General features: G+C 32.3%; 1 protein-coding gene across 1 annotated transcript; it reads left to right on the top strand.

The window, feature by feature from the left end:
• Positions 1–10,924: 10,924 nt before the first annotated feature.
• On the top strand, positions 10,925–13,504 carry LOC139491617 (tripartite motif-containing protein 2-like). The gene has a single exon (XM_071279387.1). The coding sequence runs from the start codon at positions 10,974–10,976 to the stop codon at positions 12,891–12,893; it is 1,920 nt and encodes a 639-aa protein (XP_071135488.1). The 5' UTR covers positions 10,925–10,973; the 3' UTR covers positions 12,894–13,504.
• Positions 13,505–21,605: the final 8,101 nt, after the last annotated feature.

The raw sequence follows: 21,605 nt of genomic DNA, 5'->3' as shown, positions 1-21,605 counted from the left end.
TAATGGAAAAAGTTTTAGAAATTTACCCCAAAAATGAGACAGACTTGAAGTTTTTCACTATGATCCAGCATTTATTTTTAAATCACTTTTTGTCGCGTTTCAACATCAACTGCTAACCTTCATAAAATCTTTATTACTGAACCAATTTTAAAAACTAAGGTACCATTTTCATCGTAACAGCTAGTAGAACACAGAAAATATAATAAAAATTGAGGCAGGAGGGGAAAAATTTCACCTTAAGGTAGCACTCCACAGTTAGGTGTGTAGTTTCGCATTTTGGCCCCTGTGGATTTTTCAAATATGAGAGCTAGTGTGCAATAAAATTCATTTTTGGATAGCTGAGTATTAAAATAGCCTTTGTATTGGGTTTATATGAACATCATGATTATGTAATGTATGTAATATAGGCTGTTTTCTGTATGACAGTCCGTATTTGCATGTCCCTACCATACATTGGTCCGGCATTTATTGCAATGTTTTTTTCCAACTTTTTATCGCACGAACTTTGTGATTGGAATTTACGAAAAAATGAGGCGAAAGACACCCATTTTTTATTTGATCATTAGGAAGATTTATGAAAACAGTTTCTAAAAAGGTATCACTCAAAGGCATTGAAATTCTAGTTTGATCAAAATTTTGGGGGGATATGTGACATGTCCACCCCCCTTTTTACAATATTTTATGGTAAATAAATGCAGAATGTTGCCATGGATACACATAATAGGAATTAATTTTCACTCTTTCAACTTTTGAAAATCAAATCTATGAAATATACTGATTACATACATATGCACATGTACAACACAAACAGTTAGATTAATGTATTAGAAATCCAGGAATAGGAGATGATAAAACATTTTGTGGCTCATTTTTAATTTTATTTTCTAACTGTGGAGTGCTACCTAATGTAGTAAAAATCCAGTAAAAAGTTAAATATATTTGGTCACACTTGTGAAAAAGGGACAGGATATTAGTTAAGACATAAGGAACATATATATCTGCTATCATCGAAAATACGATTTCTTTGGAGGCTTTATATGATAAGTTATCTTGGTAAGTTTGTGTCTATGGAAAAGGTTTGATTATCAAAATAAATTTTTCATACCCTGGGCGATTAAGATTCAGATTTTGACATTTGTCAATTTCAGAGGACATTAAATTCACCCTTAGATGTGTTTTGGTTTTGCTCTCTTTATACTAGTTACATATTCCGGATTGAATTTCAAATATTTCAAAAAAAGTAAAGTAAAGGTTAATTCCACATCACCATTTTCGTAAATCCTATATATACATTACATTGAAACAACCTATACTGCCGTTAGAATATGGGATGTTAATCTCTTAAAATTGAAATACACTGTGCTAAAGCCTGTATCATCTAGCTTAAACCATACTAAAATGAATTATGTATCCCTGCATACATTAAGAACGTGACAAAAATTAAGCATGTATTTCATCTAATTTTCCGACTTTTTTTATAATCAAAATATTTTTGATAATTTGGAGTTGTGTTTTAATTTCTTTTAAGCCAAATAGGCAAAAATAAACTAATTATAGATACCAGGACTAAATTTAGTATAAACGCCAGACGCGCGTTTCGTCTACAAAAGACTCATCAGTGACGCTCGAATCCAAAAAAGTTAAAAAGGCCAAATAAAGTACGAAGTTGAAGAGCATTGAGGACCAAAATTCCTTAAAGTTTTGCCAAATACAGCTAAGGTAATCTATGCCTGAGGTAGAAAATCCTTAGTATTTAAAAAATTCCAAAATTTGTAAACAGTAAATTTATAAATATAACCATATCAATGACAATTCATGTCAGCACAAAAACTGCTGACTACTGGGCTGTTGATACCCTCGGGGACATAAATCTCCACCAGCAGTGGCATCGACCCAGTGGTTGTAAATAAACTCATCATAGATACCAGGACTAAATTTAGTATATACGCCAGACGCGTGCGTCAGTTCAAAGTCATTTCCTATTTGTTTTTGATCAGATGCCATTTTGAAAAATAATAAATTGATTGTTTTCAATAAACATGAGCAAATGTGTCCGTTTTATTTTAAATGTATAAGGAACGTTATATAGAATACGCCACAATTCGTTATGCAACATTTTTAATTTAGTCTTCCAAATTGCGCATATAAATCAAAATCAATGGTTTAAAACACAATGAAGGATTAATTATTAAATACACTGAACCAGTTTAGCAAGATTTTGCATTCAAGAAGTGAAAAATAATAATAGAAAATAAAAAAAAGAAAAAATGGCTTTCCGAATACTACATAATAATAGATGTGCATGAATGTATCCAGTATCTGAAGGTTTCAAACAAAATGATCAGATGTCGGTATACGTAATTTTAAAATCAATCTAACAGAAGTTCATATGTGTATCCATCTCTATCTCGCTTAGAACACGCACATAATTCAAGGACAGTACGATAATTTCTGCCTGTTTGTCTACGGCTTTCGTTTTCTTTAACACTGAGAATCAATATAATGAGGTCAATTTAAGTGTTTGGCATTGAGCGTTCCTGATGAAGGTAAATCCAGAAAAGCGCTTCGGATGCATTAAATTATTCAACGTGTTGATTTCAATTATTCTGAATATAAAAAAAAATAATTAAAATTCATTAACTAGTAAATAGCCTCGAATTCATGACTTGCATTCATTATAACCATTTTAAAAATAAAAATATATTTCAGATGACGAATTCCTGATAAACAAGAACCAGTCCCTTAATCGTTTCTCGTTAACGGTTTTGCATTCTTTTTTTTTCTTTTTTTATTCAACAACAGTTTTGCTCGCTGTTCACAATTACTCCACCGACACAGCTATCTCAGTGAAGGTCCCTGTTTCATTAGTACCAGAAGTTCAGGGATTCTTCAGGTAGATAAACTGCATATTGTTAGTCATTTACAAAATATTGTAAATATTACATCAATAGATAAATAATGCTATTCTAATTATATTAAAGTATTTATATTATCTGGCGTTATTTTAGGAATTTCATAGTTCATCCGAGTTTGGGATGACTTCTATCAGTTTCCGGGAAGCACTAATGACAGGACGGTTGCCCGGATAGTGACAGGACGGTTGACCGGACGAGATATAAATAGTCATAACTTGTTTGTTTTTCGGTAGATTTGTTTAATATTTGTAGACCTTAAAGATATTAAAATACATTTTATGAAAATCGAACCAAAAAAGTGAGAATTTTTTTTTTGGAGCAAATGAAGTTGACTGGATGGTATTGACGGTATTCACACTAGCCGATATACGCTATACATATATTTAACTGGTCGACAACAAGTGTTAATATCTCTTTTGTTTTACAATATTTGTCCAAGAAATTCAGGAAACTCATAACTTTTTTTGTTTTATGGTAGATTTGTGTAATATTTGTAGACCTTAAAGATATTAAAATATATTTTATGAAAATCAAACAGAAAAATAAAAAAAAGCATTTTTTGAGAAAATAAAGTTGACCGGACGGTATTCACATTCGCCGATGTATGCATTAAATATATTGAAATGATCAACACAAGTGTTAATATCTCTTTTGTTTTACAATATTTGTCCATGAAATTCAGGAATCTATGAGATTAATAAATATATTATACGAAAATACAAACTTCATGATAAACAAAAATGTTTTTTTCTGCCAAAAACTTGACCAGACGGTGTTCACATTCGCCGATGTACACGTTGATTAAACATGTATGCAAGGATTTGTATATACAAATTATTTGCTATTACATATTGTAAAGGGTTCGAACACGACTTAATGCAAGTTTACTCCTTCATTAATTATTAAAGGTCATATTGCATTTACATTGTTGTTGGGTTTTTTTCCAGATGATTTGTTACCGGAAGATTGGTGGTCTCACATGTCAATTCAATTTAATCCATGCCAACTCTTTAGTTTTATCTACAACAACGAGAGAGCCAGTTTTGTATTCTTTAATAAAAATTTCAATTCACTGTAATCTTTGATTGGATTCTAAAGCCAACTGATTACATCAGGTAATTCAATTAAATGTATTCGATGTCTCAGGTGTGAAAACTTAAATGACATGATTATTGGTTTGATTGGTGATTACGACAGGTGTCAGAATTATACACTGTGTCTAAACCACACCGGCAAAATTTGCTCGGACTCGATGGTATCTAACATCCGGCACAATGACGGAACATCAATAGACAGAAGAAAGATAGGTTTCTCTTTATTTTCTCAATTGTTTTATGATATCGAAGAATATATATACATATACAACTATTTTCTATTGTGAGATTCAATATTTTCTACAACCGTTCTATATTAACGGAGAAATAAGTCCAAATGCATGTCAAAATGACGAATTGAGTGAACCTTGCGTCGAAATTGTTTAATTTCTCGTTAAATTGTTCACATTGTACGGAAAGAAAGGTACGGGAAGATAGATATTGACACGGAGATTGCAAATGTTGTTATTATGAACATCTCAATAATTGTATTTCTGTGTATGGAACGAAAGAAAAGGGTCATGTCAAATTAAAATAAACCGGTTTCGTCAATGTTGTTACTACACAATCACCCGGTTTCGTCTATATATATCACCCGGTTTTTTTTGGGTTTTTTTAACAATCAATTTATGAAAAGAAACTTTGGCACGGATCTGAACATTGTCTTTCGAGAATTTAAATATATATTTATTGTAAAGTAAACCTGGCGTGTTAAAATCTATTTTAAACGGGCACTTTTTGACATAGTTAATTATGATAATACACATTTTCCTAATGCATGAAAGGCGTATCCCTTATTTCACTTAACTTCAAACTAATTTTAAATGGAATATAAATACTGAATAGCAAACACTGGTATCTAATTATTTTGTAACATTATTATATTTTCTTTGTTTATAATAGTAGTATGTAAAGATGAAAAATAAAAGGATGTGTTTTGATTGTGCCATAATATTAATTTACTATACTATATTATATACACTTAGTTTACAATATTTACTATCAATTATTAATACATTTATGCATTCAATCATTGACGAACAGTCCCAAACCGACTATATTCTATACTGTTCTGCACAAATAAAGCATGCATGCAGTCCTGTCAGATTTTCTGGTACTATATATACTGTGTTACTTGCGCACTAAAGCGAGTTTTCACACTTAAGCATCCATAACATAGCAGTGAGATTTGTAACTTTCTCCCCGTTTCTGGTAGGCACATTTATTTTCATAGGCATGTTTTTCACATTATTTTTACAGTTCAAATTAATTTTTTGTACAGTTCAAATTTAATTGAAACTTCAAGATAACTTTCGAAAACAATATCTGACAGTTTTGTATTTTCAATGTGAATAAAAGTTGGTTTGCAAAACATGACCGTCATTTATATCTAGGTCTTACTAAAGCTTTCTTACAACTTGACGAAAGGTACGTATGCTTGACGAATCATACGTAAGACTCGTTTTAGGGATCCTTTATTTTGACATATTTATATAATAGTCGTGGAACTTCGGACAATAATCGTGCATGCTACGACACTTATTAAATTGGATTTTTCTTGAGATATATTTAGGATTTCGGGACGTACGATAGGTTAGAATATGATTATTGATACCACCAGGTCGGAGGAGGTAACACTACAAAGTATTCTAAATATAGAGTTGTCAGACGAAAAAAATGTCCCCTAGAAAACTAAAAACCGACCCCTCCCCCACTTTTAATATTACAATGTTGCACTGTTTAACCTAAGAAAATGTCAAAGCAAATACAAATGTCTTCTTTCCTAACAGAAATACAAATACTTCCTTGATTCATAATTTGCAACGCTCAAAATAATAAAATGAAGAAAATAGGATGATCTTTATACTATGTCATATGCTGGTGCTCATTTCATAACTTTTGAATCATCGCCTTAATGTGATATATGATACACCGGAGCAATGGAACGGTTATTTTAGCGTATAACTGCGTTTTGCCTAACTCCTGAATATTCATGAAATATTAGCCACTGGACGATAAGTGACAACTTCGTGTCTATCTTCCAAACATGTGTACTGTTAAATCGTCATTATAAAATCCACAATATATATGGTGCAAAACTGTAGATTTATTTCTTGATATACAAAGTCTTTATTTTTTTTTTATTTTTTTTTTTTAGATTTGTTCAACATTACTTTTTAAAATCATTGTATCATCATTTTATAGAAAATCTCGATATTCCACTTTGACAATTTGCTGGAAGTGTACTGTAACAAATAAAAATATATGTAAATCTTGTCGTTAAATTTAGACTAACGATCTTCAGTAATGTCATTGAAATGTTAATCGTGAAACTCGTGCTTAAAAAATTCCCGCGGAAATGTGTGTACTCGTGGTTTACGTAAATAACGTATCGGACGTAAGTGTATTTGACACTATTTTTCTCTGTTTGATTATATTAAAATCGTGTATTATTTGCGATATTATTATTTTTTTTAAATAAACTTGATTTAGAAAAGAATGCTGTTTTACTGGATAAAACAAAGACTCTTTTAACATTTTTTGTAGAAATGAAATACGTGCTCCCTTTACGTTCGTTCGTACCTTTCGTCAATTTGTAAGAAAGCTCTATTAAGAAGAAGTGACAGTAACCACTTATCCCATAAACATTGACAATGAGACAACTTTCTTTTAGACACAAAAATTATGTTGAATTAATCAAGTTTAGGTCAGCGTATGCCTTAAACAATAAGAAAAACACACAAACTGCATGAAAGCAAGCTATAACAGGGCCCTAAATTATAAATGTAAAACAATTCAAACAAGAAAACTACCTGCCTATTTTATGTTCAAAACGCATATGGTATAAAGCAACCAAAGACAACCATGGAATTACAAGCGTGTGATTCGGGAATAGACTGAGTCAAAGTGTTGTCGCTGACACAAACAGTACAACAAAAGTACAAATAATAAAAAAATGATGAAAAAACCTTAACTCGTCCGATGACAGAGCCTGTATAGTAAATGCGCGATGTGTGCCAAAACTTGTATCATAGTTAAAATTATCCCTTAACGATTGTAGAAAAGATTACATACATAGAATGATTAGATTACTTATAAAGGTGTCCATCCTTTTGTGCGAGAAAATCACATATCAATTGTGTGTTTCGATTTTTAAGACCGTAAACTTTAATTTCAAGTTTAAACATGTTCAACATATTTTCCCATAACTCATATAGAAAACGCATATTTAGAGAGCTTTAATCTCAATATGCTGTTAAAAAATTTCGGAATGCAAAGTAAATTAAAATATTTGTGTTCTATAAGAGTAGGAATTCAAGTGTTTGCTTATTATTTATTTGAATCTGAGACTCATATAAATAATAAGCCGTTGTCCGGTGAACGAACTTGTTTTCCAACGACCCACAAAACTCCTTTTGAACGCTGAAGTTAAATAATCAATTATAATGTAATGCAATTATGATTTTTTTTATTTGACCAAACCGGGTTATGCATTTTGAAATCTATGACGAAACCGGGTTGTATACATTGACGAAACCGGCCAGTTCCATTTTGACATGACACATTTCTTTCGTTCCATACACAGAGATACAATTATGGAGATGCTCATAATAACAACATTTGCAATCTCCGTGTCAATATCTATCTTCCCGTACCTTTCTTTCCGTACAATGTGAACAATTTAACGAGAAATTAAACAATTTCGACGCAAGGTTCACTCAATTCGTCATTTTGACATGCATTTTGACTTATTTCTCCGTTAATATAGAACGGTTGTAGAAAATATTGCATCTCACAATAGAAAATAGTTGTATATGTATATATATTCTTCGATATCATAAAACAATTGAGAAAATAAAGAGAAACCTATCTTTCTTCTGTCTACTGATGTTCCGTCATTGTGCCGGATGTTAGATACCATCGAGTCCGAGCAAATTTTGCCGGTGTGGTTTAGACACAGTGTTATAGTGTGTGATAACATTGTGTGAGGGAATTCGACGTTTGATGTACCACTGTTCACTCCAGTGCAATTTATGACAATGCCACTGCATCAATCAGAATTATTTTTTTGCAGTGTTTTAAGAAATGATTTTGCTTTGTTGTCGCGTATTATTTGTGAAACATTCAATGTTTTAAAAAGGCGAATTTTCTTTATAAAGTCAATGATTATGTTGACTTTTGAAGGCCAAACTTTCTACAGCCTTAAATACGCTAATGAAAGATCCAACAACTATACCAATACATAACGACATGTTTATGAAATTATAACAAATCTATTGGTTAACAAATTTTTACTCGTTATTGCAAAATAATGAACTTAATATATCTGACATTTTCTCCCTACCCAGTTTACCCCTATACATTTTTATGATGTGGACTGGTCATTGTTATTGAATCGTAGGCAATTTGATTGGATTAAGTTGTTATTAGTTTACCTTCAAACTTGTTTATGCTTTTCATACGTGACTTTTGATTAATTAGAACGTGCATGAATGTGTACGGTAACTAAAATGACCTTCAAACTGGACACTGGACGAGTCAATATTATGTTTTATCAATGAAAGTTAAGGTATGAAAGGTAAGAATTGCCACTTATTCGATTTTCACAAATTTTTCGGAATATACAGTTGAAAGGTTATTTTTTAAAAGCCTATTGTGAAGAGTAAAGAGAAAGTTTACAAATAATACGTTTTGTTCCATTAAACAAGTCATTTTCGTAAGAGATATACCGAAATATATTTTACGCACGACTACGGCAGGTAAAATTATTATTTATTATAATAAAAAAAAGCATTTTTCAGTCTCATTGGAATACGTTGATTACAATTAATCCCAAACTTAAGATGTAAATAACTAAAGTCAAAATATGTCCGATCTGCCTATTTCTGCACATCAAAAGTCAATACGATCGTTTTAAAGTCAATTTCGTCTACCTCACAAAATCTTGTTAGGCACTATAATTAAATAATAAATATTTTAAATATCAGGTCTACTACTGTGCTGGTGAACTTACTCAAGTCAATATTTTGGGCTCAAAGTTTTTATTATAAAGTATATACTTTTGTATAATATATTTGTCAAGCTCACAGATTCCTTAATTTCATGGACAGATTTTGTTAAATAAAAGAGATATTTAACATGTGTCGATCAGTTCAATATATTTAAAGCATATATCGGCAAATGTGAATTCCGTCCGGTCAATTTATTTTGAGGGGAAACATTTTTTTTTTACTATAAAGTTTATATTTTCGTATAACATATTTAGAAATCTCTAAGATTCCTTAATATCATGGACAAATATGGTAAAATAAAAGAGATTTTAACATTTTTGTCGATTATTTCAATATATTTAAAGCATATATATCGGCGAATGTGAATTCAGTCCAGTCAACTTTTTTTTTTAAAGAAAAACATTTTTATTTACTAATAAGTTTTATATTTTCATACCAAGTATTTATTGATCTCGTAGATTTCTTAGTTTCATCATCGTGTAAAAATACTGTAAAACAAATATGATATTAACACTTCTTTTGATCAGTTCAATATAATTAACGCGTACATCGGCGAATGTGAATACCGTACCGTCAACTTTTTTAGCAGAAAAACATTTTTTTTTAATTAAATTTATATTTTCGTATAATTTATTTATAAATCTTACAGTTTCCTGAATTTCTTGGACAAATATTGTAAAACAAAAGAGATATTAACACTTGTTGTCGACCAGTTGAATATATGTATAGCGTATATCGGCTAGTGGGAATACCGTCCGGTCAACTTTATTTTCTCAAAAATACTTTTTTTTACTTTTTTGTTTGATTTTCATAAAATATATATTACTATCTTTAAGGTCTACAAATCTACCGTAAAACAAAAAAGTTATGACTATTTATATGTCGTCCGGTCAATCGTCCTGTCACTATCCGGGCACTCGTCCTGTCATTAGTGTTAGTTTCCATGTGTTTCCGGATAAGTGATAACGGTTTTTTTCAATCAATATCGAAAAAGATTGTAATTATCTTTTATCTACATCATTATTCAGGTGAGACAGCTTTAATTTGAAAGAATAATAGTCGTACGGTAATCAAAGAACAACTATACTTGTATAACCAATATATAACCAATTTGTTTTGTAGAACGAGCCTATTTCTAAGCTCAGTTTTAAAAACAGAAAATACATTTATATTCTTAGTTCTAAACTCTGACAAATAGTGTATTTTGTGAATTGAAAATATAATAACTGTAAGAAAACCATTAATATCATGATATTCTATATCATTTATTTTGTAACCCCAAATAAAATTTTTTAGTATTAAAATGTGTTTTCCAAGTTGAACTTTTTCTAACAGATTAAATATGTCTTTCCAAAATTTATCAAGAAAGTGGCATGTAATAAAAAAAAGTGTTCGTAATCTTCTGTAATATTACAGTGATTACAGTCTGAGTTTTGGCATATTTTCCATTGTTTTAATAAAACTTTGTTTGGAAGAATAAAATGTGATAGTTTCCATTTGAACATTTTTAATTTATTTTCTTTCAAATAATTATGAACAAATTGAAGTGTGTTTTGAGCTTTATTTTCTATATTCTCAAAATTTAGTAGTCTCTTCCATTTGTAAAAGCCAATTGGTATTTCTTTATCATGTTTATCTTGTTTTAATAATATTTTGTATATTTTGTTTCTAATTTATTTATATTTTGTTTAAAGTTATCTTTGTCATAAATCATGTAAATTGCATTCTAGTTTAAACTGTAAATACTAATCTGAAAACCTGAATTATGGCGTTTGCTATGATATTTTTGTATTTGAATTAGATTGAACAATCCATTGCGTAATCTTCGTTCGACAATTCATAACTACCATTCAAGTTATTGACACAATCTATAACCTATTTTTAACTGTATTAAATTAGGTAACCAGGAAGGAGAAAGTCCAACGGTTAAAAAAGCGACACCCACAAAAGATATGGACAATTTTGACGATCTATTAACGTGCACAATTTGTCTGGAAACTTTCACAGTTCCGAAGTATTTGCCATGTCTCCACACTTTCTGTGACTCGTGTATACAAACTTACATTGTATCATCTACGGAAAAGGAAAAAGAGTCCGATGGATTCAAATGTCCGGTGTGTCGAAAATTGGTTTCATACAATAAAACAGCAGAAAAACCAGAAAAATGGGCTTCAACATTACCGACGAACCATTTTGTGATGTCAATGTTGGATAAGCGAGCAATCCAGAGGTCAGAAAAAGTTTGCAACTCGTGTCAGATCAACAATGAAACAAAAACGGCTTTGTCTTGGTGTACTATTTGTGAAGAGGCATTTTGTGAGCAGTGTGAAAAATGTCATAAATCTTTCAAATTTTCGGCTAAACATAAACTTATTTCATTCAATGAAATTCAGTCGGGTAATTCCGATTTGAAAATATCTGAAGTCCTAAGTTGCGAAGAACATCCTGATAAGATTGTGGAGGTATATTGTGTGGACCATTCTAAGCCATGTTGTACCCTTTGTGCCACACTATCACATCGCAAATGTGAAAACGTGATTTCAATCGAAAATGCCGCTAAAGGTATAAAACAATCCAAACTTGCAACTACTTTGGTTGAAAAACTTGGCGAAAGACAAAAGGAACTGAAAAGAATAATTGAGAATCGGAAAGATAGTATGACTAAATTTGAAGCCACCTCTGAGAACATTATTCAAGAAGTGTCAACACTGAAGAGGGTAGTAATAGAGCATTTAGACAAATTAGAAGAGAACATAAAGGCCGAAGTGGCCTCATCAAAGAAGCGTGTTTTCATGATATGTACCGATGAAGTTAACACTTTTTCAAGTTATAAAAGTACAGCAACTAACTGGCAGTCAGTCCTTCATGGTGTCATAGAACAAGGATCAGACCAACAGTGTTTAATGGAGGTCAATAAGATTGCTCCAAAAATGACTATACTTGAAAAGGAAATGGCAGAAGATATGAAACAGATGAAGAACATGACTATTGATTTTGTTCCTTCTGAACTTATTGAGAAGTTTAAAACGAGCACAGAGTCGTTTGGTTGCCTAAATATAGTAGAAAAAGAGTTTCCAAGTCCACTGTCTGATTGGTCTTTTAGGGAAAAGGTTAATTTTAGAAGTGGTGGCATTAAAATTTTACAACGAATTAATGCTGCTGATAGTAGTCAAACAAGTGCAATATTTATTGCTAATTACCTTGTTATAACGAGCTTTATCAAAAGTAATGTTGCAAAATACAGCCTCGATGGACAATTTCTAGAAGCTTTAGATGTAGAAAGGTATCCACTGGATATAACACAAGTTGACGGGACTCAAGTCGCTATTTCTATTTTTAATAGAAACAAAATTTTGATTGTTGACATTGCGGAAATGAAGTTTTTACGAACATTGAACTTGTCGTCAGGTATATCAGTATATGGATTATGCTGTGTGGAAAGGAGCACATTTATTTTACCATATGGATCTACACTAACATGGGTAAACTCATCAGGGACGAAATTGAAACAGAAATCAACAGCTGGTAGTTCGTATTTCATTTCGACATCGGATATGAAAGATTATATATATGGAGATTGTGATAATTCCGTATCACGTTTAGTAGGTGACAATATCATGTTTACTTATACAAATAAACAGTTGTCCTCCCCACGAGGAATCGGGGTAGACCTTCAGGGCAATATCTATATTGCTGGATACAGTTCTAGGAACCTGCACCAAATTACAAATGATGGAAATTTGATACGAATAATTCCAATTGAAAAATTTGGACTTCAATCACTATGGACAATACGGTTTGCTCCTAATAGTAGTAAATTTGTCGTTACATGTGGTTCGTCGGGACAAGTTGTTTTATGTAAAATCGACTAAAGCGATTTACCATGAACAGGAAAACTTAACTATATACCATAAGTAACTTTAATTATAAACTAGAACACACCCGCTAAATCGCGGGCATTCAGAGCGGAGTTAAAAGTATGTAAAGTGTTGTTGGAAGTTTTATACCTCCTCCTTCATTTCCAAAATTCCCAATTTTTGGTTTTCTATCAATTTCAATATGAACATACATTTAGTATGTTATGAACATTTAAGTAAGGAGCCTGTAGTTCAGTGGTTGTCGTTCGTTTGTGCGTTACATATTTGTTTTTGTTCCTTTTTTTGTACATAAATAAGGCCGCTAGTTTACTCGTTTGAATTTTTTTACATCGTCATTTCGGGGCCTTTTAAAGCTGAGTATGCGGTATGAGCTTTGCTCGTTGTTGAAGGCCGTACGGTGACCTATAGTCGTAAATTTCTGTGTTATTTTGGTCTCTTGTGGAGAGTTGTCTCAACATGGCAATCATACCACATTTCTTTTTGTTATCAATGAATTTTGTAAAATATTTAATGAATGGAGAATTTCAGAAAAGGTATCAAAAGTTCACATGAATAATTTTAGCGCTTATCTGTATATTACTATATAAATAAAGTGTATTTACTTTCAATTCTTAGTTTAGTAATCGATCCATGGTGGTCAATTGACATAGTATACAGACCCTCACCACTTTATTCGTACTATTTGTTTGTTCAAAGTATACAGAAAAACGCAAACCGGAAGTATAATCTGACTTAAAATTTCGTCCAATGACGGGACAATATCCGGATGCCTTTTTTCTCGTTTTTCTCCCAAAATAACTCAATCTGAATAATCATATGAATGGATGACAAATGCGACTATGCACTGTACATATAGGACACATATAGTCGTGTTGATTAATTTATTGTGGAAAGAAGAGAAGCGACACCAAAAATGAGGTCTTCTCGTTTAATAGTATAGATTATTAGCAAGACCCGTCTGTCCTTGTTGTTTGAAACGGTTTAATATACAATAACTTTGCATTGTCTCCCTACGTTTAAAAATGTTATTTTGCTCTTAAGTTTAATACAATCTCTAAAATTTTAGATTTGAAGACATTCTTAACCATTATGATTTAATTTCTTTCAATTTCTATTTGGGTTGAATTTGCTAAGATCTATGCGATATTTAAGAAAAATCAACATAAGCACATACAATTTAGAAACATATTGAATATGGTCTGGTCTACATTTGTTTGATTCTGAAAGTACACATAAAACTATTGCATACTGTGAATGTTTGTAAAAAACAGATGTCTTTTGTGATACCACTATTAAACTTAAAGAGTTTCAATCGGTATTACCATGCTTTTAAAATGGTGTTTAGTTTTTCCATTTACATATTAATAAATTCTGTTTCTTTAACAACTCCATCAGACAGGTTGACCTAAGTTATATTTGATTATATTTTTAAAGGTTTTTTTTATTCATAGATGGTTTTGCGAGGGAATTTAGTTACAGTAGTGACTGTCAAAAGTACTTTTTAAAATTAGATACGAACAAGCTCGCCTCCGAGTCGATATTTGTTTCTTTATGTGTCCTTCCTCATAAATCCCACAAACATATTACCAAGTATTTGATGCGTCCTTGACCAGGATCGAACCTACGATGTTCATGTCCTCAAATATGAGAATTAGGAAGTCCGTCAGAGCGCTTAAGTCAAAACATATGTCGCAGATTAAAACTTTATTTCAATGAAATAATACAAATGTTTTGGTTGAAAATACTGAAAAAAATCTCTAACTATCTCATATTTAACCAAATATGTTTTGTTCAAGATACACATGTATATAATTCTCATACTCCACATATGGCAATCGTGCTGTTGCTTATAATAGAACAAACCAGTGGTATTAAAGTATAATTTGGTATGTCACATAAGAGGAAAAAAGTACGGGGTTAAGGTTACATTTTGTGAGACAGATATTTCTGTACGTTCAACCTCCTCGTTTGCTTGATTGGTGTTCATTATTTCAGCGCATTGGTAAGTTCGTGTCGATCAATTGTTGTTGGTGAGAATGCCGGAGTGTCAATAAACTTTTGATAGACTTCGTAAAAATGTTCAATGGGGTGATTTCAACTTCCTCATAAGGATGTATATGCTTTATGTAGTCTATTTTTATTATTTAGCTCTTCGTTTCGGTTGTTATACATCATTGGCTTTAAATATTCGACTTTGAGCGTTCATGATGAAGATAAAGTCAGGAAAGTGTTTAAGACGCATCCAATATATAAAGTGTCATTTCATTTGTTTTCAACTTCACCATCTTGAACTCTTAAGTTTATAGAGTCCTTGTAATCATCAACCCTCTATCAAGCAAATAACATAGGAAATGCAATCTCAACTGGAAGATATCTAAAAAATAATTACCAAAAAGATGGTGGTTTAAACCTGGTGTTATAGTTAGCTTAACTTCTCACATGTATGAAAGAGGGACGAAAGATACCAAAGGGAAGTCAAACTCATAAATCGAAAATATACTGACAACGCCATGGCTAAAAAAGAAAAAGACAAACAGGTAAACAATAGTACATATGACACAACATAGAAAACTAAAGAATAAACAACAAGAACCCCACCAAAAAACTAGGGGTGATCTCAGGTGCTCCGGAGGGGTAAGCAGATCCTGCTCCACATGTGACACCCGTCGTGTTGCTTATGCGATAACAAATCCGGTAAATAGTCTAATTAGGTACGTCACATTCATGAAAGGGAAGGGGATTGTAGTTACGACGTAAGAAACATATCCGATATCATTTGTGAAACAGTAATTCCATAACGGTCAACCAACTCGTGATGGCGTCCGTAAAATTTACGAAGGATGATTTCAACTTCACCATTTGGAACTCTTGGTTTAATAGCTTCCTTGTGAGCAGCAACCCTCTATCAAGAAAATCATGATAGGAAATGCAAGCACGGGAATAGTTATCAAAAGTACCAGGATTATAATTTTATATATCGTATCAATTGGGAGATATATACCCCGTATGCAGGTGCTGCTGGAATGTTGCTACTTAGAAATGGAAAGTTCACAATTGGAAAGGGGAAATCATCTCTTTTGTCGTAAAGTTTTGTTTTCAACCGACCCTCATTGTCAATTTTTAGATGTAAGTCAAGATATGAGGCTGACTTAACTGTATCTGTAGTATCCTTGATAGTCGCGTATAATTCCATTTCATTGACAATAATCAGCGAGCACAACAAAAAAGTGAGCACAACAAAATGTCAAAAAATGTGGTATATCAGTCAACATCATGTCACAAATTTCAAATCGATATTTAAAAAAAAAAACCAACTAAGTCACAGCAACAAATATATGCTCCGCAGGGAAGAGCTTGATACCACCGAACGGTTGAACACTGAACAGTTGGGCCAAGTATGGGCACAACATTCTAGCTTGATACAGCTCTAAGTTTGGATTGCGATTAAATAGTTTACACAGAATAGGTTTCTGACACAGAATGAATGTGATCTTAGAACTTTAAAATTTTAAATTGGACATTTACCTTTTATGGTCCAATATCCAGAATCTTAGTGCATGGTTAGATTCAGCATATCAAAGAATCCCAATAATTCAATTTTTGATCAAATCAAATAAAGTTCAATTTCGGACACTTCAGACCTCAATGTGGACAAATTTGATAACGGGGCCAAAATATCAATAATCTAAACACATGGTTAGATTAAGCATATCAAAGAACTCATATATTCAACTTTTGTTCAAATCAAACTAAGTTTAAGTTTGGATTCCGATTTGAACCAATTTGAAAACTGGGCCCAAAAATCGAAGTACATGTTCAGATTCAGCATATCAAATAACCCAATAACTCATTTTTTGTTAAAATCAAACTAAGTTTAATTTTGGACCCTTTGGACCTTAATGTAGATCAATTTGAAAACAGGACCAAAAATCAAGACCCTAAATACACGGGTAGAATCGGCATATCGAAGAATCCCAATAATTCAATTTTAGATGAAACCAAACAAAGTTTAATTTTGAACCATTTTGGCCTCTAATTCCTAAACTGTTGGTACCAAAACTCCCCAAATCAATCCCAGCCTTTTTTTTTGTGGTCATAAACATTGTGTTTAAATTTTATAGATTTCTTATTACTTATACTAAAGTTGTTTTGAGAAAACTAAGAAAATACTTATTTGGCTACTTTATTCCTAAACTGTTGGGACCAAAACCAATCCTTAACTTCTTTTTGTGGTCATAAATCTTGTGTTGATGCCTTACGTGTTCAAGAACATGAAGAGGATTAAGTAAGTAAGTAAGTAAATCTTGTGTTTAAATTTCATAGATTTCTATTTACTTATACTAAAGTTATTGTGCGAAAACCAAATGTCTTCAGACGACGACGACGTGTTACCAATTTACGATAGCAAAATAAAATTGCGGTCGTATAAAAACAAAATAGCATATAGACACTCCATATGCAGGCACTGCTGAAATAGTGATAAATAGAAATGAAAAGTTTACGATTGGAAAGCTGAATTCGATATTTATTGTTTGCTCGCAAAGTTTTGAATAAAGGAATAAATTGGGAAAAAGTCAGGGATTGGTTAAAACTATTTGATCAGGACTTATTTTCATTAGTGTCAAACATATTGCTGAGGATACAATTTTCACAAAACATTTTTAAGAATTGTACACACATTACAGCGTTAACAAGACAAGACGGACAGACACCCGGTATTTACATGTCCCCTGTAACATGTGTAACGCGTTAAGACAAGTAATCAAAGTCCGAGAAAGTGGGGTCACTTCGGTTCCTATGTTTCGCAGTTCCATATACATAAGTGCTGCTGTAATGGGTCCGTTTTTTAGATGTCAAATATAAGATTTGGTTTGAAACTCTTTCATCAAATATTTCTGAATTAAGTGCTAGTAGTTTGGAGAAAACAATTAAAAGAAATAGAAATATATATATTGGTGGTTTTCTTTAAATTAAACAAAAATCTAGCCAGTGTCTGATTTTATTGGAGTACACATGCATACAGGGAAAATCATCCGAAAAATGAAATTTTCTGCATAATAATGCATATGGTCCCAATTTTTTTTCCGACTCGCTGCGCTCGCAGACAGTTTCGCATCCACATCAATTTAACCCTGGCTACGACACTGGAAGAGTACAACAGTTGGTTCCTATGGGAATGTCAATTGTTTGTTGAAAAAATCGTCTTCAAATGTAACAAATATTCAATCTACCAATTTGATGTATATAGATATAGAAAGATGTGGTATGAGTGCCAATAAGACAACTCTCCATCCAAATAACAATTTATAAAAGTAAACGCCACTGGAAGAGTAGAACCGTTGGTTTCTATGGGAATGTCGATTGTTTGTTGAAAAAAATCGTCTTCAAATGTAACAAATAGTCAATCTACCAATTTGATGTATATAGATATAGAAAGATGTGGTATGAGTGCCAATAAGACAACTCTCCATCCAAATAACAATTTATAAAAGTAAACCATAATAGGTCAGGGTACGGCCTTCAACACGGAGCCTTGGCTCACACCGAACAACAAGCTATAAAGGGCCCCAAAAATACTAGTGTAAAACCAATCAAATGGGGAAAACAATGGTCTAATCTATATAAAAAAACGAGAAACACGTATAAATTACAAACGACAACTACTTTACATCAGATTCCTGACTTAGGACAGGTGCAAACATTTGCCGCGGGATTAAACGTTTTAATGGTACCAAACCTTCTCCCTTTTTCTGAAACAATACTATAACATCACAACATAGAAAAACACACGATAAAATATGAATTGGAATGCTTAGCTCAATCAAAAAACGTTAACTAACACACTATTACCGAATAAATATGTTCACAAAGATATTTGACAAAATTAATGTGATTGTAAAACAACAGTATAATTAAACGAGGATGTTCATGTACACAAGTGGCAGTTTTTGTTTGCTTTTTTAAATGATTTGTTGTACATGATTTTAAACAGTAAAATTGTCAATGACTTTGACATTAGAATCTTAATTATATTAGAGGGTACTAGCTGTCATATTCATGTTCACCGTTTTGACTCATATTCTAATATTTGATCTATAACCATTTAAAACATTTATCCAAATTAAAAAAAGTCTAAAATAAACAATTTCCAGGGCATGGGCTCGATAATATGTATCTTAGTTTCGGGTGTAAATTGGTCTTCACGCCATCATGCATCAGCTTAACCCTTAACAAAGGGTTTACTAGTTTAGTTATAATAGGCGTCATACTAAACTCAGATATATAAAAATGAACGAAAATTAAAAATCATACAAGACTAACAAAGGCCAAAGGCTCGACTTTGGACCGGCGCAAACATGTGGTGAGGTTAAACATGAATTTGATTTCTCAACTCTCCTCATACACCTCTAGCCAATGTAGAACCAGATGCTCCGCAGGGCACAGCTTTATATGACCGCAAAGGTCGAACCCTGAACAGTTGGGGCAGGTATGGATATAACATTCAAGCTTGATATAGCTCTGAATTTGGATTGTGATCAAATTTTTGACATAATATGGGTTTCTCATACAAAACAAATGTGAACATCTTACAAATCTATTGCACTTTAAAATAAATGAGAATTTTGGAGAAAAAAAGTTGAAAATTACTTCCACCCCCCTTTTTTGCAATTAGTAAAAAACCTGACATTTCTTTTAACAATTAGTGTAAGGGAGGTAATTCCAAACATACCCAACATTCTATGTTAAATGTTCTTGAATTACCTCCTTTACACTGCTTTTAAATTGTCTTAATGTGTTGTCCATTGACCAGAACAACCTAGTTTTTCCCCTTTTTTGCCCCTAATTCCACAACATTTTGAGCCATAACCCCCCAGTCAATACTTACTATCCCTTCATTGTATGGAAACTCCTGGTATCATTTCAGAGAGATTCATACACTTAAACACAAGCTCTTGTTTGAAAACTACAAAAATGCTGATTTTGGGCCCCCTTTTTGGCCTTTTATTCTTTAACTATGAAACTTGTGGTATAATTTCAGAGGAATTCATACACTAACACACAAGTTATTGTTTGTAAATCACAAAAATGCTTATTTTGGGCCCCTTATTCCAAAACTATTGGGACCATAACCCCCAAAATCAATCCCAACCTTCCTTTATTGGTATTGAACCTTCTGGTCAAAGTTTATAAAGATCCATTTACTAAAGCTAAAGTTATTGTCCGGAAACTAAATGTGTCTTCGGATGATGACGACGCAGAAAATGACATGAAGCATTATACAACGCAAATTTTTTTTTCTAGTCATATAAAAAATAAACATTTACCAATTAACCAGTAAAATGAGGTAAAGGACAGATGAACCATGCCAGACAGACATGTTCAGCTTACAATTCTTCCATACAACAAAATAGTTGATCCATTGCTTATAGCTTAAGAAAAACAGACCAAAACACCAAAACTGAACACTGAGCAATGAACCATGAAAAGAGGTAAAGGTAAAAAAAACTGCACGACTGACATATACATATATCATAAAATATTTCCATACACCAAATATAGTTGACCTATTGCATGTAGTAGTAGAAAAAAGACCAGAACTGAAAAACTGAACTTTGACCACTGAACCATGAAAATGAGGTCAAGGTCAGATGAAACTTGCTAAATGGACATGTACACCTTACAGTCCTTCTATACATCGCATATACTAGATCTATTGCTTATAGTATCCAAGATATGGACTTGACCACCAAAACTTAACCTTTTTCACTGATCCATGAAATGAGGTTGAGTTCAAGTGAAAACTATCTGACAGTATGAGGACCTTGCAAGGTAAACACATACCAAATATAGTTATCCTATCTATAATACTAAAATAACGAGGTCCAATGTGTCAGCCTTCATCGGGTAAAAACGACAAATCAAAGAATTCAACTTTATATATAGCTAATATAGGACAATGGTGTAGATTAAAAATTACACCACTCCAGACCCTTTTGTTTTCCACATAATTAATATTGCCAATAATTAACAAGTTCCGGGTCGAATCCGATACCGATACCAATAGTACATTTACCTGTTACCTATTATCTTATCTGTACGTTCCTCATCTGACAGGCACACCACCAAAGTTTACCAGTGTATTTAGGATTTTGCTATATACACGGGCCATAATCACAGGGTTGACACTACTAAAGTCAATCATCATACTACAATAGGGAACAATTTGACAATGATTGACTTTAGTAGTTTTTGAAGTAGTCACTGAACCATGAAATTGAGGTCAAGAACATGGGACATGTGACTGACAGAAACTTCGTATCATGAGGCATCTATATACTAAGTAAGAAGCATCTAGGTCTTCCACCCTCTAAAATATAAAGCTTTTAAGAAGTTAGCTAACGCCGCCACTGCCGCCAGATCACTATCCCTATGTCAGGCTTTCTGTGACAAAAGTCACAGGCTCAACAAAAAGGGGGATGACTGCTTAGTAAATGGCCATGAGGTAGATTTTTCAATTGTTTCAATTAAATATAGATATTTATATGCAATAATTGGTTGATCCTGGAAGTAGACAACAATTTATCAAACACTCAATGTCCTAAACAGTTGTTACCTCAAATAAATTAACAGGCTTTACTTTCTTCAATACTGTCATAAATAGGGAAAACCAAGTCATTTTTAATCTTGGTTTTGCTGAAATGTCAT

Source organism: Mytilus edulis, chromosome 10 (genome assembly GCF_963676685.1).
Source record: "Mytilus edulis chromosome 10, xbMytEdul2.2, whole genome shotgun sequence".
NCBI classification, from domain to species: Eukaryota; Metazoa; Mollusca; class Bivalvia; order Mytilida; family Mytilidae; genus Mytilus; species Mytilus edulis.
The sequence above is the reverse complement of the archived record's forward strand: the minus strand, read 5'-3'. Positions and strand labels throughout refer to the sequence as shown.